General features: G+C 39.6%; 1 protein-coding gene across 4 annotated transcripts in view; it reads right to left on the bottom strand.

The window, feature by feature from the left end:
- The window catches only part of AUH (AU RNA binding methylglutaconyl-CoA hydratase), a 192,935-nt gene that overhangs the window by 8,355 nt on the left and 158,508 nt on the right, over positions 1–26,072 (bottom strand). For 3 of the 4 annotated variants that reach the window (XM_043452998.1, XM_043452995.1, XM_043452997.1), the window contains 4 exons: positions 12,216–12,403; positions 7,706–7,756; positions 6,482–6,529; positions 1,989–2,609 (listed from right to left, as the gene is read on the bottom strand). In XM_043452998.1, the coding sequence (XP_043308933.1) occupies positions 2,532–2,609; positions 6,482–6,529; positions 7,706–7,756; positions 12,216–12,403 (365 nt within the window). In that variant the 3' untranslated portion in view covers positions 1,989–2,531. Of the gene's footprint in view, positions 1–1,988; positions 2,610–6,481; positions 6,530–7,705; positions 7,757–12,215; positions 12,404–26,072 lie in introns of those variants that run through there. The other variant, XM_043452996.1, reaches the window with a different exon arrangement.

Below are 26,072 nucleotides of genomic sequence, written 5' to 3'. Positions count from 1 at the left end.
AAATGTTTTTGCCCTGAATTGTAAATGTGCCTGGTTAATCATCCTCCCTCTCAGTCGCCTTTAACTCCATCTGAATGTATGGCTACATCCACTGCATTTCTGGCTTGCTGTGTCGACTTGACGTGTTTTCAGTTTAAGGACTTGAAAACACTCTACATTCTGGAGGAAAACAAAAGAAGTCGGGGCTCATCTGTCAGAGCAGGTGCTCCCTCTGGAAAAAGCAGCTCTCCCACCTTCCCCGACAGCCAGCCATTGGACCTCAACCTGGGTGGAGTGTTAGGACCACGCCCCAGCAAGACTGCTCTGCTAAAGGGAAAACCAAGAGAGATGCAAATGGCTGTAGAGACAGCTGAGCAGACACGTGGAAGTTAACTACAGGAGGATGTCTTTGCTTTCAGATATACTCCAGTGACTTAATCAGAACTTGTTAGATTAAATTGTGTTCAATCAGCAGCAGACTACAAATCTAAGACAGGAGAGACAAGTCACTCAGCACACTCAATTTTCCCCATGAACATAATTATTTCCTATTCAGAAAAGAAGTGGCCTTTGAACATGTCATGGACAGAGAAAAATGGTCCCAAAACCTCTCAGTTTAGTTCAGTTGCTCAGTCGTGTCTGACTCTGAGACCCCATGGACTGCAGCATGCCAGGCCTCCCTGTCCAACACCAACTCCCAGAATTTACTCAAACTCATGACCACTGAGTCGGTAATGCCTTTAAAGGACCACGAAAACAAGGACCAGCACTTTATTTGCAAATTATCTTGTAGGAAATGAATGGTACAACTTTGTCAGCAAAGTGTACACACCAGCAGATACAATCACCACAGCCGAATGTGAATTTTAATAAACTTTCATACAACGCTGATCAGTCAGCAAATGTCATGGTCTGCACCGTGTCAGTGGCCAAGGCGACAAAGGGCACAGGGCTGCCCATAGCGCAAGGGTGTGAACAGTAAGCAGCCCTGCCTCTTGGCAAGGCAAGGTCACCATCAGACGAGGGTAAGTTCATGCTTCTCTCTCTCAAGGATTTTAGAGTCAAGACTGAGAGTTCAGTTTCTCGAATTAAAAGCTAAGTTTCGATGATTTCAAAAATTCCAAGTCTATATTTGCTTTCCAGGAACGAAGTAGCTGTGGTGAGCATGGAAATGCATGAGACAGGCAGTCCCCCACGTGCTGTAGTGAACGTGTAGTGTAGTGAACTGTAGTGTAGTGTAGTGAACTTGACTTCACTACAATGAAGCACAGCTACAGTGTCTGGGGACGGTGGGGCACCCCAAAGCTGACAAGTAACAGGAGCGGGTGGGTCCCAGAAAAGGGAGGCTTTGCTGGTGCTGCTGGACTCAGCCCGGGATGCAGCCCCAGAAAGCAGTGAGGTTTGATAAAAAGAATACAAAATAAAGCTAGCTCAGATTCATTCAGGGAGCGTACTGTTCATCTCCCTTTTGCTGAATTACGTAGCTAATTCCCACACACTTCCTATCTGCCCCCCAGGCAAAGCCATATAAACTCACATGACCCCGGAGCCCCTGCATCTCTAGGTGCTTACCTGGACAGGGTTAGAAAGGTATGATGGTTGTTAGGTGGGGGATAAAGGGTTGCTGTGTTCACCTTCTTTCCTTACTGAAATCAGGTGCAAAGAGCTAAGGAGAAGGAAGCAAAGAGCAAGCCCTGCTTCACCCTTAATCCAGGACCAAGGCACTTTACTGGGCCAGCCTTGGTACACCATTTTACTTCTGGGTTAGGCCAGGGAGCCAGGCCACTGGCTAGGAGGGCTTCGAGGTTGTTCCAGGCCTTCAGTTGGCTGTACAAGGCCTTTGGCCCCAATCTCTGACTGGATTAATTCTCCATCATCCACACTGTATTCTAAGACTGACTACATAAAGAGGTCAGATACCTGATAGAATCAGCAATGGACAGGGGGATTCTTCTAAAATCCAACATGCAATGACTTACTCAATACAAAAACAATGGGGTAAGAGAAAATTTCCAGGTTTTCTTTTCACTAATTTTATTCATATTTGGTAATTTTCACTCAGAATCCTATCAACTCCTTTTTCAGTGTGAGATGTAAGTCTGTAGGTCCATTATATACAATCCCTTAGAAACTTTATTTGGTATAACTTCACATTTTTGGTGTATAGAAATAAAATTTATTTTTATACTATAGCACAGGAGACATACAATCAATATTTTTTTCCTAGAGTGTATAATATATAAATTATTCACATTAAAAAAATTCAGAACAGAAAGCCTCATATGCAGGAGGTATTTAAAAATGTATACCTAATTTTGAATTGGTGTTTTTGACAGTATACACAGCTAGCTTTACAAATCTGAATGAGTATGATGATACATATTTGAACAAAGTACGCATATGGGCCCACTCCAGATACTTAAATCAGTACACAGGTAACTCGTTCTTCACTTTGGTCACTGCAATTCCAGGTGCTGAGGCATATATGGATCTGAAAGGTACTTTCAGGAGTATTATTTCTTACACTGGCATTTTAAAGATTTGTGTTTCTTCTATTCTCCTTTATAGCGAGGGGTCCTTTTCTCTTTAAAAGCAAGAAGACCTTCAAGTCTGTCTTTTGTTGGAATGGTCTAAGAGAAGCAAAACAGTATGTTATCTGTGCCCAAAATGAGAAACAACTATAAAAGTTTAATGAGCTTTATCTAAGGAAACTAATTAGAAGACAATCTAAAATTGTAAAATCATCTGAAAAATTTAAATTACACGAACAAATTTATCATTCTAACTCCAATATATTTTTTTCTTCCATTTTATTAAACATACTTCAACACAATTAAGAGTTTATTTTTTAGACAATTTTAGGTCTACTAAAAACCTAAGCAGAAAGTTCAGAGTTCCCATATACTCCCCTCAAGCCCCTCATTGTTCCCCCTATTATTAACATCCTTTATTAATGTGGTATATTTGTTATGACTAATGAGCCCATACTGACACAATATTATTAACCAGTCCATAGTAACATTAGGGATATTCTATGGGTTTTGACGAACACATAATGTCATGTATCTGCCATTAATTGCAGCATCACAGAAAACAAGTTCACTGGCTACACATCCCTAATGCTCTATCTAGTCATCCCTGACCACCCTCCCCCCGCCCCATGTCTTTTCCAGAAGGTCACATACTTGGGAGTCATATAGTATGGACTTTTAAGATTAAAATTCATTATTTAGCAATATGTATTTAAGGTTCCTTCTTGTCTTTTCCTGGCAGAGTAGCTCATTTCCTTTCACTGCTGAGTAACAAAGACCCCACTGAATGGATATATTAATACCACAGCTTTTATCCATTCACCTACTGAAAGTCATCGTGGTTGTTTCTAAGCTTTACAAAACTTAGGAATAGCAGCTTTATAAAGCTGCTGTAATAAACACCACTCTGTAGCTTTTGTGTGGACACAGGTTTTCAACTCATTTGGGTAAATGCAAAATTGCATGATCACTAGGTCATGTGGTAAAATTATATAAGAAATGGCTAAACTGTGAAATCCTGTCTTATGTGCATTTCTTAACGTCATATGATGTGGACCATATTTACTTATGCTTATCTGCCTTCCGTATACCTATTTTGGTGAGGTATCTCTTCAGATCTTATACCTTCTTTTTTTTTAAAAATTATTTATTTATTTTACTTCACAACATTGTATTGGTTTTTGCCATACATTGACTTGAATCCACCATGGGTGTACTATTTCTTACTATAAAAGCTATTTGAGTTTTGAAAGTTCTTTTTACATCTTGGATATAAGTCCTTTATCAGATATGTTTTGCAAATTATTTTTTCCAGTCTATGGCTTATCTTTCCATTCTCTTCAAAGTGTCTTTTGCAGAGTAGTAAGTTAATCTTAATACACACAAATTTTTTTTCTTTCATGAATTACACTTTTGGAGTTATATCTAAAAAGCCACTGCCAAACTTGAGGTCACCTAGAATTTCTACTATGCTAACTTCAAGAAGTTTTATAGCTTTTCATTTTACATTTAAAAATAAGTCTATAGCTCATTTTCAGTTAATTTTTGTAAAAGGTATAAGGTCAATGTCTAGATTCTTTTTGTTTTTGGTAGTTGAATGTCCGCATGCTTTTAGTACTATTGATTTTCAAGATGACTTTTCTTCATTGAATTGCCTTTGCTCTTTTGTCAAAGATCAGCTGCCTGTATTTGTATGAATCTATTCCTGAGTTCCCTATTCTGTTTCATTAGCCTGTCTGTCTTTATTTTTGCCAGAACCACACTTTCTTGATGACTGCAGCTTTACTCTAAGTCTTAAAGATGAGTAGTGTCATTCTTCCAGCCTTGTTCCTTACTAGTGTGGTGGCTAACCTGTGTCTCTGCACTTCCTATACAAACTCTAGAACTGGTTTGCCAGCATTAAGAAAATAACTTTCTGGCATTTTTATTGGGATTGCACTACACATATGATCAAGTTGGGAAGAAGTGACATCTTAAAATATTGAGTCTTGCTACCCATGAATACGAGCTATCTATTTATTTAAATAGTGATTTCTTTCACCAGAGTTCCTTCTTTAGCTTGGATTATATTGATTTCTGAGTGCTGAACCAGCCTTGCATATCTGAGGAAAAAATATTACTTGGTTGTACCACATAATTCTTTTTATAGATTGCTGAACTTAGTTTGCTATTATTTTGCTGAGAATTTCTATATCTATATTCATGAGAGAGAGTGGTTTACAATTTTCCTTTCTTGTAATATCTTTAGTTTTGTTTATGAGGGTAATACAGTCCTCAGGCTTCCCAGATGGCACTGGTGGTAAAGAACCCATCTGCCAATGCAGGAGACGTAAGAGATGCAGGTTTGATCCCTGGGTTCAGATCCCCTGGAGGAGGGCATGACAACCCACTCCAGGATTCGTGCATGGAGAATCCCATGGACAGAGGAGCCTGGCAGGCTACAGTCTGCAGGGTTGCAGACAGCCAGACACGACTCAAGTGCCAGCGCGCACACACACGCTGTCCTGATGGAATAAGTTAGGAAATGTTCCCCCTGCTTCTATTTTCTGGAAAAGACTGTAGATAATTGGTGTAATTTCTTCATTAAATGTTTGGTAGAATTCACCAGTGAAAAATATCCGGGCCTGGTGCTATTTCAGAAGCTTATTAATTATTAATTTAATCTGTATAAAAAACAGGACTATAAAGATTATCTGTTTTTCCTTGTATGAATTTTGGTATATTTTGTCTTTCAAGGAATTGGTCTATTTCATCTTAAGTTATCAGATTTGTGGCCATACATAGTTCACAGTATTCTTTTATCCTTTCAATGTCAACAGGATCAGTAATAATAACCTTTCTTGCATTTCTAATAAGCTGATTTCAGAACTTTCTTTTCTAATATACACATTTAATGCTATAAATTTCTCTCCAAACATTATTTTTGATGTATTCCCACAAATTTTGATAAGCTATATTTTCATTTTGATTTAGCTCAAAATATATCTTAATTCCTCTTGAAACTTTTTCTTTGACGTATGTCATTTAAAAGCACCCTGTTCAGTCTTATTGAAAAGATGAAATCTCACCATTAATAGGTAGGCTTCCATCTATCTTTCTGCTACTGAGTTTTAGTTTAATTCCCTTGTGGTCTGACAGACTACTTTGTATGATTCCTGTGCCTTTACATTTGATAAGGTGTGGCCAAATATGCTTTTAAAATTTTTCTTCAGACTCTGAGGTTGTCCATTTGTAAGAGGTTTGTAATTTAGTTCACTCATGGCATGCGTTCATCAATGACAGGTGGCGATTTATATATACTGAACAGAGTTAGCACTCTAGCTCTTGCTTCTAATTCATGACTCTGCCATGCTTAAACGGGAGCTAACACAGTTTCCAATTCTCAGAAAAGGTGGTGGAACAAAACTCTTGTGCCACTTTACATGCCCTAAAACAAAATATTATCTTTCATTTAAAAAAGGATGGAAGAAAGGGAGGAAGGAAGATTTGTTCCTCTACAAAAAGCCCTATTAATTTGTGTATAAAAAAGAAAACTGTATGTAATTGAATTACTAAACTTTCAGTGGGTAGGAGAAAAGGTTCAGAACATCAGGAAAAGTCAATGAGTCTCAAACTCTGATGTTCCCAAGAGGCACATGGTCAAAGCTGCCTTTCTCCCATCTCTCTGGTCTGGAGTGAGGGTTCAAACCACACCCAGAAAACACAACGGGAGCCAGAGAGACATCTACAGAACAAATGCTACTAACAACTATTCCAAAGGTTTTCTAAATTATGTAGACAAGAGTCATCACTAAGTGAAACAGAATTAGTCACAAGAGCTGGTGATAGTTAAAGAGAAGAAACAAACAATTTCAACCCATTTGTATGATTTTGTAATAGGCGTGATTCGAATCTGCTCATGATACATAATTTAGTTGACTTATACAGAAGGTAAGGGGTATCTGCATTGAATTAGAGATTTTATCACATACCTGAGCATAACATGCTTCTTCTATGGCTAATCCTGTTACTAAATCAACCTGATAATAAAAATATAATTCATTTTAGCAAGAATTACTTTTTAAAAATATGGTATATCAATATAAATTCAAATTTAACAACCTTATTCCAAAAGAACAGAACTCTTTGATGTAATATAGCAAATCAGAAGTATGAGCAGCACGAGAAACTTAGTTTGCCTGGGTTCAAATTCTGACTCTACTCTATGCGAGCCGTGTAACCTTGCTTACAGAGGTTACTGAACCTCTTTGCCTCAGAGAGGTGCCTCTGAACAAGTAGCTAATTATAGTACCTGCCAGATGGGGCTGTTGGAAGGTCAAACGAGTTAATCTAGGTGAGGTCTTTAGAAAGCACATAAGATATATCTATATATTGCCTGGCAGCTCAGATAGCAAAGAATTTGCCTGCAATGAAGGAGACCCGGGTTCAATCCCTGGGTCAGAAATATCCCCTGGAGAAGGGAAAGAATTTTTAAAACCCAATCAAATGCCTTAAAAAAATTTTTTAAACGTATTTACTGCTAACAAATTCAACCTTGTTTTACTGCTATGAAGCGCAGGAAAATATAGAACTTCTGGGTCTGTAAGGAAGAAGTATCTTTCTTCAAAATTCCTATAATTTACCTAAAATACAACTGCTATAATGCAAAGCCCAAGTAAATGGGTGCCTGCAGGGATCCCTTGGGCTGCTTACCTCTCCCCTGTCCTGGGGCCTCTGCTCCTTTGGACTACATCTCCAGAGGAACCCCAGGGCTCCCTACAGGGTCTGCATGTGTCTCACTGAAGAAAGCACATGGAGAAGTGAAAGAGGGTCTCCATGCTTAGCAGGAGCTTTGCAACAGGAAGTTCTCCTTAGAAAAAAAATGGTTTTTTGTAATGTGATACTGGTGCTGAGAATACATAGAATACTCTTTTGCTTTGGTTTTCTATGAACTACTAGCCAATTAGTCTATTAACTCAATGGCAAAAATAATAAGCATGTCATACGCTGCAGGGTATAAGTGAAATTACTGGATTCTGTGATTATGATACTGAATCAACTACAGCTATAAGCAGAATGAAATCACTGATGTAGCTAAAAAACACCTCAGTAGCTTTCAGTAATCACAGCAGTAAATATTTTAGAATATTAAAAAATAATGGTTCATTTAAATTAATCTCTACTACCTATTCCAACAAAAAGCTTAGGAAACTCACCTCCATTCCTTGATTAATTGCTAATTTTGCCACTCTCATTGCAACAGGTCCCTAAAATTCAAACAAAACATATTTTAACTATTATTTATGCAAATCATGTTGTACATCTCAGTCAAATTCAGGAAATCCCTTTGGTGGATCCATAGCATAGAAGCAACAATGCCTGTAAGATAACTGACGGAAAATTCATTTTAGGAGATTTGCAAGGCCTTCAGGCTTCCCTGATGGCTCAGAAAGTAAAGAATCATGTGCAATGCAGGAAACGCAGGAGATACAGTGTTAATCACTGGGCTGGGAACATCTTCCACAGGAAGGAACAGCAACCTACTCCAGTATTCTTGCCTGAAAAATCCCATGGCTATAGCCCAAACGGCCACAAAGAATTGGACACAACTGAGTGACTAAGCACGCATGCAAGGCTTTTAACTATTAATAAACCATAATTCTAACAAGCTACTGCACCACCATAGGACGCAGGGCCCACGGCATGCTGCAGCACAGCACACTAGATGCTCAGAGGTCGGCAGATGGCATGTGTCCAATAGAGGGCTTTCCACTGTTCAGCAAATCTCCCTACAAGTTAAGTAGGAAAAGGAAAAGGAGGTAAGAGTGTTTGGCACAATTAGCATACCCATCAGTGGTTTGACAGAAGCTTGGGCTGTATATTGTCACCCTGCTTATTTAATTTATATGCAGAGTACATCATGTGAAATGCCAGGTTAGATGAAGCACAAGCTGGAATCAAGATTGACGGGAGAAATACCAATAACCTCTGATAATGCAGACGGCATCACCCTTATGGCGAAAAGTGAAGAGAAACTAAAGAGACTCTTGATGAAAGTGAAGGAGGAGAAAGTGAAAGAGTGAAAGTTTAAGCTGGTTTAAACCTCAACATTCAGAAAACTAAGATCATGGCATCTGGTCCCATTCCTTCATGGCAAATAGATGGGGGAACAATTGAAACAGTGACAGACTTAATTTTCTTGGGCTCCAAAATCACTGCAGATGGTGACTGTAGCCATGAAATTAAAAGACGCTTGCTCCTTGGAAGAAAAGCTATGACCAACCTAGACAGCATATTAAAAAGCAGAGACATTACTTTGCTGACGAATGTCCATCTAGTCAAAGCTATGGTTTTTCCAGTAGTCATGTATGGATGTGAGAGTTGGACTATAAAGAAAGCTGAGTGCAAAAGAATTGATGCTTTTGAAATGGTGTTTGAGAAGACTCTTGAGAGTCCCTTGGACTGCAAGGAGATCAAACCAGTCAACCCTAAAGCAAATCAGTCCTGAATATTCATGGGAAGGACTGATGCTGAAGCTGAAGCTCCAATACTTTGGCCATCTGATGCAAAGAACTGACTTACTGGAAAAGACTCTGATGCTGGGAAAGACTGAAGGCAGGAGGAGAAGGGGACAACAGATGAGATGGTTGGATGGCATCACTGACTCGATGGACATGAGTTTAAGTCAGCTCCAGGAGTTGGTGATGGACAGGGAAGTCTGGCAGGCTGCAGTCCATGGGGTTGCAATGAGTCGGACATGACTAGAGATTGAACTGAACTGAACTGGGCTGGAGATGAGGCTGACGCTCTTGACTAACATGGGAATTCAGATAGCATCTGTTGACTCGCTTTGGCAGCACATATACAGATAGCATCTGTTTTAGGTAGTGGATCTGTATTATTCTTCCCTGGGCATCAATAATTAATCACAATGATGATGTACTAGTAAAGACATGTCCTTCAGGCAGTACTCCCATATTACACAAAAGTCCAAATGAGTCCTTTAGATGTGTGAGGGTCAAAACTGAGAGTCCTCTGTGAGGAGGTTTTATCTTAGAAAACCACAATCCTCCAGATGGAATTTATTTGATCATATTTAAAATTCCTGAAAATTGTTATGAGCGATGAATTAGAATTCAATGGTATAGTTTAAAGCATCTTTTGAATTAAAATGCAAGAGGTTCTAAATAAGAGGCACAATAAAGGACTCCAGTAAGTGCATAAATGTATGATGGCATGTTTTTTTTTCGGTTATCAGTTTTAACCTACCTAAATTTTCTTCCTAAATCATATGCTGAAAAATTTTAAGACCCTGCAATTTTCTGAGACTTAGGCAAGTATCTTAGGTAGAATTCTTCCAAATGTAATTTGTATGTACTAGTTTTTTTTAAGATCAACAATTCACTAAAAAACAAAATAAAACAAAACAAAACAGAGTACTCCTCTCAATGAGAATTTTATCCTTTCACTTTTATCACCAGCTGACCCAGACAAATGCTGGCCAGACTTCCATATGCACACAAGTCCCTAGGTCCCTTGTTAAAACAGTGACACTGATTCAGGGTTGGGGGTGGGCGGTGCTCCCAGGGGATGCCTGGACTGCTGGTCCACAGACCACACTTTGGGCAGCAAGGTTTAGGAAACTGGAGAAATAGGAAAATGAAAACACTATTAGATATAACGCTTATTCAATTAGCTTCTTTTTTAAAATATGAAACCAGTGCCTCTTCTATATATACAAACTATTTTTTTCCTCAGAAAAACAGAAGTAGATACACACAAATACAGAAATCACGCAGAAATCCTAATTGTTTAAAAGTTTCCTAATTACTTAGAGACTAATCATGTAGTAACAAGATCTTTAAAAATAAAAATTATTCCACCTCAAATTCTGTGTGCATATAGTTTCACAGTTACACATTTTCCGAAGTCATCTGACATCTCCCTTCAGCTGGGGGAAAAATAATGTTAGCAATTAATGTTCTCAGAGGGGTGTCCTTCAGATGAAAGGGACGATGAGGACAGCCTGGTTTACCACATGGCAGGGTGCAGTCAGATGTCAGTTTGGAGGTGGGGAGGAGGAGGCTCTAGGGTGGGGTGAGCTGCGGGCACAGAGAGAGAGAAAGAGAAAGAGAGCGCGCATGTGTGTGAGCAAGATCGCATACGAGAGAGCCAGTTCTCAGGAGTGAGATGAAGAATGGAACCACAGAGGCACCAAGGGGCTAATGAGCCACCCGCCACCCCAGCGGAGATCTGTAACAGGGAGCTGACCACTCACATCCAAGGACCATGGGAGGTTGTGAATCTCAGAACTGGAATTACGCCCAAACCTTCCTTAAATACACTGCTTTACTTCAACTGAGACGTGTACTGGTCGTCAAGTTTTAAGCTACAGGAAGTGGCTAAATCTGTATGGAGCTAAACTATCACTTCTGATATGTGTACACCTTTAATCTCTCTTTAGCTAGATGTTTCCTTAATATTTTGAAGAAACATCAATACCAAAGTTACAAGGAGAGCTTTTCTTAATCTCAAAGTAGTGAAAGTCTTGTGTTAGCTCTCTATAGATGCAGAGTATAAGGCTGTGTGTTACCTCATCCAGGCAATGAACGTACATAAGGGCCCCACCCTGAAAGAGCTTACAGCTCCTAACTTAACTGAGAAGCGCTGAAATAGCACCGACATCCAGGCAGTGTGGCTTTAGAAGCCAACTCAAATGAGAGGCCCCATCTGACAGCTCGCAGGGACAGGTGCGCCGCAGCAGACCTGGGCTCTGTCTGACAACAAAGAACTCCACGGATGCCTCCTGAAACCAGATACAGAGCCCCGAACAAATGTGGAGGGTGCGTGCATTTCTCTAGAGAGATTCATGAGAGCTCCCAAAAGAACCCATGGCCTCAAAAGAGGTTACAAATACTGATTGAGTTAGAGAGGAAGTACTTTTGACTCCAGAAATGGTTAGGGGATTATAAAAGTTTACAATCCATTGGGAATAAAGACAAATCACTAATTGTTTACTTGGCAAAAGTCCTTTAATCTATGATTTCCGAACAAAGGACTATTTGAAAAATACTTCTGCAAGAGTGAGAGAACCAAGAAACCCTTAAAACAGGTTCCTTGACACTCTGTTTATTATTAATACTACTGCTCACAAGGATTAAGACCTGTGAGTAAACGCGCAGTGATTCCCAGACTTGAAGTCTACTTCTGAAGAAGTGGATTGTGCACAAAGGAGTTAAAACAAGGCTTCCATCACCATGAAAACAAACACAGTAAGATAAACAACTGGTGCTATTTAAGCAGGTTATCTCAAGTTAAGTGATCTCAATGAAAGCTCGCTTGACATAATGGACTGTGGGCTCCTTATTTATTTGCGTTTCAGTTTGGGGACAATCCAGTGTGAAAGCCCACGTGTACCGTTCAGGGCAGGAGGACTAGCTGGCGAACAACTTAAGTTGCTGGGAATCTCTGTTGCATGTGATAAACACGCACATAATATATTATCAATGTGCAGCTACAGTAAGGGCCTTGAATTACCTTCAAATCTTAATTCTGAAGGCTCTTAATACTAATCTAGTATATGATTTCTACTTTTACAGCTACCTGTACACTTCTCTACTTGGAAAGCAAGCAAAGGACATTATAGGTAGGTAAGACGATCGCTGGTTTTGTCAACTTGTTGTAAGGTTATAAAAAAGAGCAAAAAAAGAAATGTAGTTAAAATACCTGAGGTAAAAACTCTCTTGCTAGGTCCAAGGCCTTTCTGTAGGCGGCGTCCCCCTCCTGGTTCTGTTCTAGAACATGGCTGATCAAGCCCACTGACTTGGCTTCTTGGCCATCGAGCACACGCGCAGAGAAGATGAGCTCTTTCGCCAGGGACATCCCAATGGCACGCGGCAGTCGCTGCGTTCCCCCTACAGCGTGGATGAGACAGAAAACGCGTGTGATGACTTGACAGCCTTTTGCTTAAACATCTCAATTTTTCATTTCTTCTATTGGAAAAACAAACCAGGACCAGAAATTTTTATGTTAAAATTAAGTAACTGGAAAACTACTTCAAAACTTAACCTCATTTCTTCATTAGTTTATAAAATTATTAAAACTCTAAAAGCACTTAAGAATCTTGTATTACTATTAAGTGATTCTGACACTGCCCATCACTGGTAACACAGTTGGCATGTTCCTGAATCCAATCCACAATCATTACCGTGTCAGGAACCAAAAGATGTACAGTAGTGGAGGAGGGTGGGGGCAGTCTCCTTTCCCTTAGGTCATTCATAGGAGGAATGACAGGTGCATCAAGCTTGGCATTTCTCCTTCAGTTCAGATAAAACATCAAATTCTCAGAAATTCAACTCGTGTGCTTTTAAAGACTTATTTAAGGTAAATGAACTGTAAACTAATTTTAACTTAATGAAAATAAAAACAGATAATTGCTCATGAAAACAGGCTTTGTCCCATGGTTTAACTTTTTTAAGGAAAGTGATAATCATCCCCTGTTGCAGTATTCTATTAGATCCATCTGTCTGCTCACTCCAGTACCTTTAAGTGAGGAGACTGTGATTTCAATAAATAGAAAGCTAAACAAAAGCAGGTCATATTCTTATTGGTAGCTTTAATTTCTACCAACAGCTGCAAATCTTAAATCTTATCCCTGAGTCTTATCCTTGAAGTGGCAGCTGGGCTGACCAGGAGGCGGAGGAAAGGCTGACTCTGAAGGTTCAGGGGAGAAGAAGAAAACTGTTGCTCACACATCTGAACGAGCTCACCGTGTGTTTCACTGCCCGTGCAGTTTATTCTGCATTAGTCACCAACATTTATAGACTGAGTGGGTGATTTCATATAAAAGTTAGTTTTAACCTGGAAGTTAACTGCAGCTGCATCTTTTAGATACAATGCACTCAAGCTGCCACAGCCTCCACCACTTCCTATGACTCCAATACTGTAGACTGAGAGGTTTTGATTTTCTTTAAGCGATTTTATTTTATTTTTTTTTCTTTAAGCGATTTTAAAAGGAAGGTAAAATCATTTCTTATCCACATCTCAATCAAAAGTTGGGGGGGGGATGAGAGGTAAGTTTCAAGAAAATATATATCCCTTCAATAATTAAGTATATTCCTATGTGTTTAGTAAACAAAGCACATTGGTATTGGAAGTTTATGAGGCTATTATTAAACAATTATGTTGAGAATTATGTTTAAAAATATAGGTGATTTATGGGGAAAAAAGAAATAAGAACAAACTTCAAAAGGATTGACATTTTCTGTAGGGATTGTTTTTGAACATAAATGAGTTTAGGATTATTCCCTGGTGGCTTAGTTGGTAAAGAATCTGCCTGCAATGTGGGAGACCTGGATCTGATCATGGGTTGGGAAGGTCCCCTGAAAGACGGCACAGCAACCCACTCCAGTATTCTTTCCTGGAGAATGAATCCCCATGGACAGAGGAGTTCGGTGGGCTACCATCTATGGGGTTGCAGAGAGTTGGATATGACTGAGAGACTAAGTACAGCATAGATAGCACAGAGTTCTGCTTCTATAAACTGCAGCTACTTATTGCTTATACTCCCCAAGCAGTTAGAGACGGTAAGTTTAGAGATATTTTATGCGACATGGCAAAAAATGGTGAAAAATGAAGCACTGACAAATTTAAATCCAACTGTAAATAATCATGTTGCTCAGTGTAGTAAAGATAGGTCTGAGAACTTATAGAATAAACTTCATGGAAAAAGACAAGTTGTTTACGGTATTTCTAATGGCAGCTGATTAGAACAGAGAGATACAAGTAATACAACACAGATAGTTATATCTACTCATGGAAGTGAGGAGGATTTTCAAGAGACTAAAGAACTTACAGCTATAGTATTCATAATAAGCACAACACTAGAGAATGATTCTTTGCTGTGTTCTACGAAAAGTTTAATGTAGACTGGTCAAATTTAGCATGTGACCCTCAATGGTCATTGTTAGTGTGCACTTCTTATTCAACGGAAACTCAGTATTTTGCAAGTCCAAAAAGCTTAAGCCCATTCATCACATTATTTTCTAACAATTTAACAAAGGGACAGCATGAAACTAACCTCATCAAACAGCTGAATGGCACAAAACTCTAAACTTTGCTAGATGAAATGGATGCAGACTTAATCATCTGCTGGAGGAAATGATGCGAGGGTGAGACACTTGGTGCTGAAGAGACCTTTCTGTTCCGCTGAAAACAGTGCATCACAGGATCTAAGGAAAAACCACCAACTTGGCTCATCAGCAACTAACACTGCATTCAAGACTTGGCTTTTTTGGGTTGACATCACAAGATATCCACGTTAGGAACCTCATGTAAGTGCAGTGACACAGTATTTGTTCTTTTATGGCTGGCTTATTTCACTTAGCAAACTGTCTTCAAGTTCACTCATACTGTAGCATGTGTTAGAATTTCATTCCTTTCTAACGCTGAATATGTTTTGTTTATTCATTCTGCTGAACATGATTTGTTTATTCATTCATTAGTTGAGGAACATCTGGCTTGCTTCCACCTTCTGGCTATTAGAAATAATATTGGTATGAATATGTGTGTACAAACATGTCTTCAAGACCCTGCTTTCAATTTGTTTGAGTAGATGTCCAGAAGTGGAACTGCTGGAAAATACAGTAAGTCTGTGTTTAATTTTTGATGAACAGCCATACTTTTTCATAACAACTTCACCATTTTCTATTCCCACCAACCTGGCAAAAGTGTTCCAATTTCTCCACATTTCTTACCAACACTTTGTTATTTTGCTTTTTGATGGCAGTCATCTTAGTGGGTGTGAACTGATATCTCACTGTGCTTTTGATTTGCATTTCCCTAACAACCAGTGACCTTAGCATCTTTTTACGTGCTTATTGACAATTTGTATATCTTTTTGGAGAAAAGTCTATTTAGGCCCTTTGCCCACTTTTAACTGGGTTGTTCTGTCATTGTTGAGTTCAAAGCGTTCTTTATAAACTCTGGATATTAATCCCTTATCAGACACATGATTTGCAAATACTTTCTCCCAATTCATTGGTTGCTTTTTCACTGCTCATAGCATCCTTTGAGGCAGGCAAAATTTTTAATTTTGAGGAAATTCAGTTTATTTTTTTCTTTTGTTATCTTTGCTTTCGGTGTCATGGCCAAGAAGTAACTGCCAAATCCAATGTCAAAAGTTTTTCCACTGTTTTCTTCTAGGAGTTCTGTACTTTCAATACTTACATTAAGGTATAGGATTCACTTTGAGGTAATTATTGTATATGGTATATATGTCCAACTCGATTCATTTGCAGGTAGGAATCCAGTTTCCCTAACACTATTTGTCAAAATGGGCATGCTTAAATAGTTACATAAATATGTGATTTGATCTCCTCATTCTTACCAAAACTTCATCTTTAGGAAACCTGTTTGGTAAGAAATTATCTGGTCCACTTTCATATGCTGCAATCCAGTTCGCAGAAATCAAAGGCTGATAGCTTGAACCATATTTTTACTTTATGGGAATTAAAGGTAACTGACCCTTTACCATCCTCAAGCATATAAAATTTGTGATTTCAACCTTTATAAAGATGATATGACCTGTTTGTTTGTCTTTGTCAACTAATACTGATAGTGTGAGCAAAGAGCTGTACATACAGAAGTTACTGAACTGCAGAGCAATACCACACAGAAAACTAAACATGACTGATGTGGAATTTGATTTCTACAAATATCTCAGAAATAGATACTCCAAATAGAAAATCTTTTATGCCAACATTCTAGTCCAATTTGGAAGTACTTCTGTTTAAGCTGTTTTCTATTGTGAAATAAAGCAATTAACTCATTAGAAAAGCAAGGCTCAGTGCAAAATTGCATCCTGCAACCTGAGAGACAGAATGTGCCACTGAGATGTAGTGTGGATGAAAAGGCATCAGATTTACGTTCCAAATAAAGAAAGGAGTATTAGAGAGAATTATTTCAACTCACCTTTTATTAATTCTGAATATTAAATTCCAGTATTAGCTCAGAGGTAAAGCGAAGATAAGTGTGTTGTATTTTTCTGTCAGTTGATTTTCTTATATTGGGCTTACTTCAGCAGATCACCCAATCTGCTGAGTTCCAATAGGGATTTGAGTTCAAGATGACAAAGTGCCATCTCGAGATAGTCTTAATGACTGGTGAAATTAATCAGAACTAAAAATAGGGTCATCCTCAGTGGAATTAAAATAGTTCCATTCTGACTGCTGCCCTAACATATTCAAAATCAAACAGGTCTGAGATTGATTCAGACTTACACTACTGTCCATCCCAAGAGCTTCCAGCATTGACCCCTGACTCCTTTGGGCCCTGCTCTGAGACTCACAAGGGTTTTGGTAACTTGCCCAGCGTCACAGATTTAAGCTGCAGAAATAGAATCCAAACCTACCTCTGCCTGATTCTTATCTACTATGTGGTAAAAAAGTAAAAAGCAACTTATGAAATAAATTCATGGCTTGATTTTATAAAATAAAAGGTATGCATGGGGTATATATAAGTAGCTGCATAATAGTAAGTAGGCATATACATATTTAAAATGTATGCAGAAAGCTGTCTCTGTGGGACCAGCTGATAGATAATGATAATTTTTTTACTCATTCTGCTTGTCTGTATTTCAAAAATGTTCTGCAACATTTAGGTAATAGGAATAAAAGTGCTACATCATTTTTCAAGAGCACAGTACAGGCAGACAAAGAGCTGGCCACTAGGTAAAAGCCTCCCAAGCTACTTTCTGTCTGCGTTCCCGGCAAGCTCTCCAGGTGGTGGGAAGCCTCAGGTCTCTCAGGTTGCAATGCTGATACTATGGAATCATGGTGTCAGGTTGGCCATTCACGTAACATTCTTGCAAGTACCCCACAGAACTACCAAATAGGAAGAGATATATGAACATGAGATGAGAACCCGTGCAATAATAGCTCACAAGGATCCTGCTAACATACAAGTAATTTAACCCTTTCCAAGGGTAGTAAATTTAGAACATGTTTTACTTCTACAAAAAAATAACTATTCTTAAGTCACTTCATCACCAACAAGAAAAAGCACTTTGTTGTGTTCCATGAATCTGCATGAAGGGCCATCAGAGTAATAAGCGGAAATAGCACACCAAAGCCACACTAAGTCATGAAGAAGAGGGAGCACTGGGGACCCTCCCCTTTCTATTGTAGGCACACTCAGAAAATGCCAGTTGTTTTCTAAGGCTTTTTTGTTTTGTCTCTGTCAACAAGGAGACTTTGATTCAGTGGGATCTGTTGATCCAGTGCCGTAAAACAAGAGGCAGGAGATGATTCATTTTTAATAAGGCAACATAATTTACATAACCAAGGAGTACGTGCCACTTCAGAACAGTCACCTCGAATGCTGTATACGTGTTACTTGGGACCATTTTGGAATTTCTCTTTTGGAACTCATTTCCAGAATTACACATTTGTTCAATCATTCAAGTACCTACTGCAGCTTCCTGTTCTAGGCAGGTGGATACAGCTGTGAACTGAACAAATCCCTGGGGTGCACACAGTTTAGACAGAATGGCCAAGGAGGACACTTGGGCAGAAACAGAAGGAAACGAGGGGTGCATAGCACACAGATCCTGTGGGGACTGCGTCTGACTCACGGAGCAGCACAGCGAGACCAGAACGGCCAGAGCACAGGTCAAGGGGAGCAGGCCCGGGTCCCGTGGGTCCCTTAGACCTGGAAGGAACTACAGCTTACTGTGTGGGCGACAGAAAGCCAAGGAGCATCTGAGAGCATCTTCTGAAAACAGTGGTGTAGGAACGTTAATCACTAGTGAAGATTTGGGTTTGAGGAAAGCTAAGGTCATTATGGGCCAAGAAGATGGAGGAAGTAGATAAATGTTCATATGACTTGTGGCGTGGCTCTAACAGGCCCAGAGAAACTTCAGAACAACTTCCCAAATGCTTTCAATGTCTGTCATGTTTTGGCTGCCCAACATCCACTGTTCCCGTTAAAATCCTGGTCTTGCTGTTGGAGAACACCCCCTAGTTTCCCCCCTCCCCCCGGCCTGCCCTGCCCCAGCTGTATACAGCCTAGGACAGTAGAGAACTCCTCCAATGGAGGCCAAGAAAACCAGACCCTTCTTCTCTCTGCCCTGGCACAGCAAAGCAGGCATCCAAGACAGGTCTGGTTCACTGGATGTTACTTCTCAGGACTAGGAGTCCTGAATGGATGATAAATAAAAATAAATTTTCCCTTTCATATACAGCAGCCAAAGTCAATTTCTATTATGTGCTTTCCAACATCACGAATGATACGACGACATACTATGAGTTTTGTTTTTCTCTCTCCTTCAAAAATGGTTAGATGAAGCTGAATGAGGCTGTATTTGTTCTACTTTTCCCAAATAAAATCCATTTGTTCAATCTCTTAATTTATTGGTCAAGTGATCAAACATGTGCTAGATGCTGTCCCAGGTGCTGAACAAGTGGCAGTGAATGAGACAGGCCATCCCAGATGTTACAAAGCTCACAAGGAAAGAAAAGGGCAATTAAACAAGGACAAGAGAGAACTGAGGTTGTGATGAGTGTTACAAAGAGAATTTAAGGCAGGGAAAAGATTGAGATAAACATTCGATTCAATTCAGTCATTCAGCCGTGTCCGACTCTTTGCGACCCCACAGACTGCAGCACGCCAGGCTTCCCTGTCCATCACCAACTCCCAGAGCTTGCTCAAACTCATGTCCATCCAGTCACTGATGCCATCCAACCATCTCATCCTCTATTGTCCACTTTTCCTCCTGCCTTCAATCTAAAGAACTGATGAAGAACTGATGCAATCAGGTGGCCAAAGTCATCAGATGACTTAGTTTGGGTGGTTGGGAAGGGCCTGTTTGATAAAGGTGAGGCCCATGTCTGAATGCTAACAGGGCAGCTACATGAAGATCAGAGAGAATATCAGTGATGAGATCAGCCATGTAAAGAATCTATGGGGAAGCCAAGCTTAGCATGTTTTGAGGAAGAGAAGGAGGCCACTGTAGCTATGGTGAGGCAAGTGGCAGAAGTGAATTTGTACAGGCAGGATTCACATTATATAGATATAGTGGAGGTTTACATCTTATTCTATGTGTGATGTAAAGACACTGGAGGGTTTTGAGTGGAAAGTGACATTAATTCAATTTGCATTTTAAAAGCTCCTCTGTAAGCTTGGTAGAGAACAGATTATAGGGGTAAGATCAAAGTGGGGTGTCCAGGTGGAGACCACTGCTGTCCTTCAAGTGAGACACAAGGGCAGCTCGGACTGATATAGGGCAGCATAGGAAGGGATAGGGGGAGGGATTTGGGGTGAGTGTCCAAACTTGCTAGTAAAATGGTGTAGGGGAAAGGGAAATCAATCTAATGCCTAGATTTCTGGCTTGAGTGCAATTAGAACGAAGTGTGTTTACTGACACTGGGAAAAAGGGTGTGTATTCTGGCCATGTTATGGAGCAGTCAAGCATGTGATTAGACATGCAGTCAAATGTTTATTAATAATCACTATCATACAGATGGCATTCAAGGTCAGGGGCCTGGATATGATCACCTAGGGAGACTGTTTAGATAGAAAGGAGCTGAGGAGGAGTCAGAAAAACCCTGATAAGTGCCCACTGAAATGAGTGAATAGCAGAAATGCAGGAGGAAGGTGATGCTCAGCTGGACACCCACCACCACCACCACTGCCCTAGCCTTCTTCCATGGGAGTCAAGTCTGCATGGGTCTTCTAGGAAAGTCTTTCCTTACTGAAATAAAGACACCCAGGAATAAACGGGCCTTCTCCCAGGACGCCTCCATGTCGACATGTGACACTGGAGCAGTGACAGCTACCTTGCAACCGTGATGGAAGCCAGCAAGGGCAGAATCTTCAAACTAAAGACTGCACAGCCGAGAGATGTCACTAAGCTGCTGAACTTACCAATTCTGAGACAGCCCTATTGTGACTTCTTATGATTTTACCTGGTGTTTTCTTATTGTTTAAGCTTCCTGAAATGTAGGTTCTTGTTACTTGTACCAAAATTGTCTGTAACTGTAGATGAATTAAGGAAAGAGACCTGAAAATACATTTTAGAGAGTAGAAAGCAAACACACTAGGAAAGTAATGGCAAGACTTCTCGGCAAAATTAACTACATATTTGAGATTTGTGGTTGTGAGATGGTTAGCATGGTTTCTTCTAGTAACTCCTACCCATTTGGGGGCAAAAATGGAGCAGGTAGATAAGCCAGAACTTCATTAGACAAATGTTAAGATGAGATGAGGCACCAAGCAATAGCAATGGTTGACATGTATTGAGCAGACTCTGCGATAATACCATGCCAACTATCCTAAGCACTTCACACATATTCAATTAGCTCATTTAATTCTTACAGTTCCTCTATGAGGTTGGTGCAAAGGTAGTTAAGGTCATTTGTAAGCTGTCATATCACAAAGGACCATAAAACCTAAGTTGAGTAAAGAGAGGAAGGACTTTGCTGAGAGTGAAATTGCCCATAGACTTGATGATTCAATGAGGTCCCAAAAGATCTGAAAGGTTAGGATGTCGCAGAGTGAGATGCAGGAAGTCTGCATTCAGAATGGAGTGATTACTGATGATGCTGGACCATCATTTATCACTGTACCACCTGGGAAGCCCTTTTGCATATTCACATATATTTAAAAAATTTAAAGCAAGTTTTTTATTTGATATTTCATAATTAATTATAATGTAATATGTAGCCGGGAGTTGTGATGGACAGGGAAGCCTGGCGTGCTGCAGTCCATGGGGTTGCAAAGAGTCAGACACGACTGAGCAACTGAACTGAACTGAACTGATGTAAATAACTGAATATAATTTATGGTTTTATATTATAAATTATGTCTTAGCAATATGTAAAAGGTAGAAAATTTCAAGTGTTTTTGTTTTTGTTTTCTGGGTTTCCTTTTAGTGTTTATATTTCCCTGTCTTACAATTTCATGAAGAAAGAAGCCATGCTAATAAAGGGCAGTGTTGAAATATGTTAAGTTGAAAGTTATCTAGATGCTGCATTAAGGGCATTTTGTTGATATAATTACAAGTGACTGCTGACTCTTAAGAACTATCATTTTTTGATTATTTCTAAATCCCCTCTCATAAATAGAAAGCTCCATTTAAGGCTGTATTTTCCTTGAATTGTAAAAGAAACATTGCAATAAAATGTTAACTTTGGGGGTTCCCTGGTGGCTCAGTGGTAAAGAATACACCTGCCAATATGCAGCAGACACAGATTTGATCCTTGATCCGGGAGGATCTCACATGCTGTAGAGCAACTTAGCCTTTGTGCCACAACTACTGAGCTTGTGCTCTAGAACCGGGGAGCTGCAATTACTGAGCCCACATGCTGGAACTATAGAAGCCCACGCATCCTAGAGCCTGTGCTTTGCAACAAGAGAAGCCACAGCAATGGGAAGCCCATGCACTGAACCTAGAGAGTAGCCTCAGCTTGCCACAACTAGAGAAAAGTCTACACAGAAATGAAGATCCAGCACAGCAAAAAAATAAATGAGTAAAATTATTTTTTTAAAAATGTTAACTTTGGATTAAAATGTCTGTTGCAACTGATTACTGTGAAACTCTGTCAGAGGGCTTTAGCCAAGAGCTTTCTTGACAAATCTTGGCTAGATGCTTACAAAACAGACTTCCTCTCACTTCTACAATGGAAGAGAAGTGTGTTATGTGAACAAACATGACATGTTTACTGGTCTCATAATAGGTCATGTCACAATCATACAAAAAAGCATAAAAATAACTATTTTTCAATTTGTGACCAATGTTTAAAGTGTTGTAATACTTCATATTTCCTGGGATTTTTTTACTTTTTTTTTTTTAGCATGTTTTAAAACAATGAGAAAACATAGACAAACCAACAGACAGACAGACAGACACACACATGCATACATACAGGAACAAACAAGACAAGAATACACATGAAGGAAAACCTGACAGTCTGGTTAAACCCCAGCAGAAACTATCTAAAATATATCAGTTTGAGCTCTGCTTGGCTTACACTAAAGGAGTATTTAGGAAAAACTTTAAAACTTTCCAAGAGCTGGGGCACAGAAAGAAAAACTGGACATCAAACACTTTTCTTCAAGAGCAAATTAAGCTTCCTGGCAACAAATTAAAACCTTTGTGATAAGGCCTTCATTAATATTATAGAAAGTTTTCTTGACTAATATCCAGTTTTCTGTTAGAGAGACAGGTTAAGAACAAAACCACACTCTTAAATGTCTGCCGACGCTTTTGACAACAAATATCTAAAGCATAACTGTATCTTTTTTTAACTTCTGAAGAATATAATTGCTATATACTGCATGAAACAAAGCTAGTGTTCAGTGGCTCAGTTGGGTCTGACTCTGCGATCCCATGGACTGCAGGGGTTTCCCTGTCCTTCACCATCTCCCAGAGCTTAACTCAAACTCATGTCCATTGAGTTGGTGATGCCGTCCAACCATCTCATCCTCTGTCATCCCCTTCTTCTCCTATCTTTAATGAAACAAAGTACCTCACTTTTTAAAATGATTTGTCCATTTTGAGCCACCCTATGTCCACCACGAGCACAACATGCTCCTCTACAACTCTTTGTGGCTGTGCGGGCTCTGAACTTAGGTTCCCTGGCAGCACTAAGGGGTTACTGGAGTCTTCCTTTGTGGATACCTCTCTCACACCCCGGCACAGCTAACGGGTAGGCAAAAGACTTAAATCAGACCAATCAAACTGTCTCTTGAAATCTGGATCATACATGGAGTTTATGTTTGGGTTCAGAAATTCAAAGGCTTTCAGGTGAGCTTGTCTAAAGTTGTGCTGCCAGACATAACTATCTGTGATAATGGGTCTGTCTGGGTTGTCCAGACCAGGAGTCACTAGCCACATGTGGCTAATGAGCACTTGAAACGTGACTAACTTGAACTTTCAGTTTTTAGTTCATTATAATCAGTTGAAATTTAAATAGCACATGTGGTCAGCAGCCTCAGGATTGGATAGCTCAAGTCTAGAGTTTCCTGGCCTTCAGCTTCTCATGAGCTCATTTTTGGTTGCAGTATCTGTTTCTGTTGCAAAACCAAAGAAACTGGGATATGATCTACAGTTCACTGCAACAAGTACAGAGTCACAGTAAGTGATGCAGCTGAAGTACAGAGTCTGTAGGCTTCCCCACAGCTCACTTGTCCAGCCAGAAGACAGGAAGCATGCATGGCTAGTGAAAGACGTGTGTTCCACAGGTACACACGTATCTGTGTTCTAGGTACGTGTTCTACGAGGTTCTAGGTAACCTCTGTCATTCAAAATGATCCAGAAAGCAAATGATTCATCTCTTCTTATAATACTGCTGTGCCGTAGGCAAGAAAAGTAGGTATCAGCAAATGAGATCAAAACAGAGATCTTGCTAGCAGCCTTCAACACAAACCTATCCCAGGTTTGATTAAACATAGCAATTGCTGAGAGAAAATAAAACTAAAAGAAGTGATCCAATGAACCTTTCTGTCTTCTGATTTCCATCTCATGATATATACTTACTGGACCAATTAGTACTGTCACAGTAACAGAAATGTCCTACCTATAGTAAAAATTTTGTGCCACACTATGCCACTTATGCAGCACTGCTCTGTATTTATATAGTTGCCATTTATCCCTAGTTATTTTAATAAATGTTTCATATATATGGTAAAGATATTTGGTTTAACTGTAAGAGTTATCTATCAGTATATCATAAGGATTACGACTAGGCTGCATATCTCTTCCCTCTTGAGATTACTTACAAATATATGTATATAACTGTCAAAGGAACATGTGTCAAATGAACATACGTACAAATACACAGAAATCGTGACAGGTTTTATTTTCTTTGGCTCCAAAATCACTGTGGATGTTGACTACAGCCATGAAATTAAAAGACACTTACTCCTTGGAAGAAGAGCTATGACAAACCTAGACAGCATGTTAAAAGGCAGAGGCATCACTTTGCCAACAAAGGTTGGTACAGTCAAAGCTATGGTTTCTCAAGTAGTCATGTATGGATGTGAGAGTTGGACCATAAAGAAGGCTGAGCACTGAAGAATTGACACGTTCCATTTGTGGTGCTGGAGAAGACTCTTGTGACCTTGGACCACGAGGAAATCAAACCAGTCAATCCTAAAGGAAATCAACCCGGAATATTCATTGGAAGGACTGATGCTGAAGCTGAAGCTCCAATACTTTGGTCACCCGATGCGAAAAGCGGACTCATCGGAAAAGGTCCTGATGCTGGGAAAGATTGAGGGCAAGAAGAGAAGGGGACGATAACAGATGAGATAGTTGGATGATCACCATCTCAATGGACATAAATTTGAGCAAACTCCGGGAGACAGTGAAGGACAGGGAAGCCTGGTGTGCTGCAGTCCATGGGGTCACAAAGTGTCGGACACAGCAACTGAACAACAACATATACACATATGTATACGTGACAGCTTTAGAGAAAATTATTGATTAGTTTTCTTTAATACAGTGATATTTATTAAAAATACAGTGTTTCACGTCTACCTCACTGGATAAATCATGTAATATGAAATAAATCAAATTTAGCAGCTTGATATTTCTTAAAACAATGACAACAAACGAATATGCAATTAACATTCCTGAATATGATGCTGCTAAAGTGCTGCACTCAATATGCCAGCAAATTTGGAAAACTCAGCAGTGGCCACAGGACTGGAAAAGGTCCGTTTTCATTCCAATCCCTAAGAAAGGCAATGCCAAAGAATGCTCAAACTACCACACAATTGCACTCATCTTACACGCTAGTAAAGTAATGCTCAAAATTCTCCAAGCCAGGCTTCAGCAATACGTGAACCGTGAACTTCCAGATGTTCAAGCTGGTTTTAGAAAATGCAGAGGAACCTGAGATCAAATTGCCAACATCTGCTGGATCAGCGAAAAAGCAAAAGAGTTCCAGAAAAACATCTTATTTCTGCTTTATTGACTATGCCAAAGCCTTCGACTGTGTGGATCACAATAAACTGTGGAAAATTCTTCAAGAGATGGGAATACCAGACCATCTGACCTGCCTCTTGCAGGTCAGGAAGCAACAGTTAGAACTGGACATGGAACAACAGACTGGTTCCAAATAGGAAAAGGAGTATGTCAAGGCTGTATATTGTCACCCTGCTTATTTAACTTATATGCAGAGTACATCATGAGAAATGCTGGGCTGGAAGAAGCACAAGCTGGAATCAAGATTGCCGGGAGAAATATCAATAACATCAGATATGCAGATGACACCACCCTTATGACAGAAAGTGAAGAGGAACTAAAAAGCCTCTTGATGAAAGTGAAAGAGGAGAGTGAAAAAGTTGGCTTCAAGCTCAACATTCAGAAAACTAAGATCATGGCATCTGGCCCCATCACCTCATGGGAAATAGATGGGGAGACAGTGGAAACACTGTCAGACTTCATTTTTTGGGGCTCCAAAATCACTGTGGATGGTGACTGCAGCCATGAAATTAAAAGATGCTTACTTCTTGGAAGGAAAGTTATGACCAACCTAGACAGCATATTAAAAAGCAGAGACATTACTTTGCCAACAAAGG

This window comes from Cervus canadensis, chromosome 30 (genome assembly GCF_019320065.1).
Source record: "Cervus canadensis isolate Bull #8, Minnesota chromosome 30, ASM1932006v1, whole genome shotgun sequence".
In the NCBI taxonomy this organism is placed as follows: Eukaryota; Metazoa; Chordata; class Mammalia; order Artiodactyla; family Cervidae; genus Cervus; species Cervus canadensis.
Note: the sequence above shows the minus strand (reverse complement) of the source record. Positions and strands in the feature narration are given on the sequence as shown.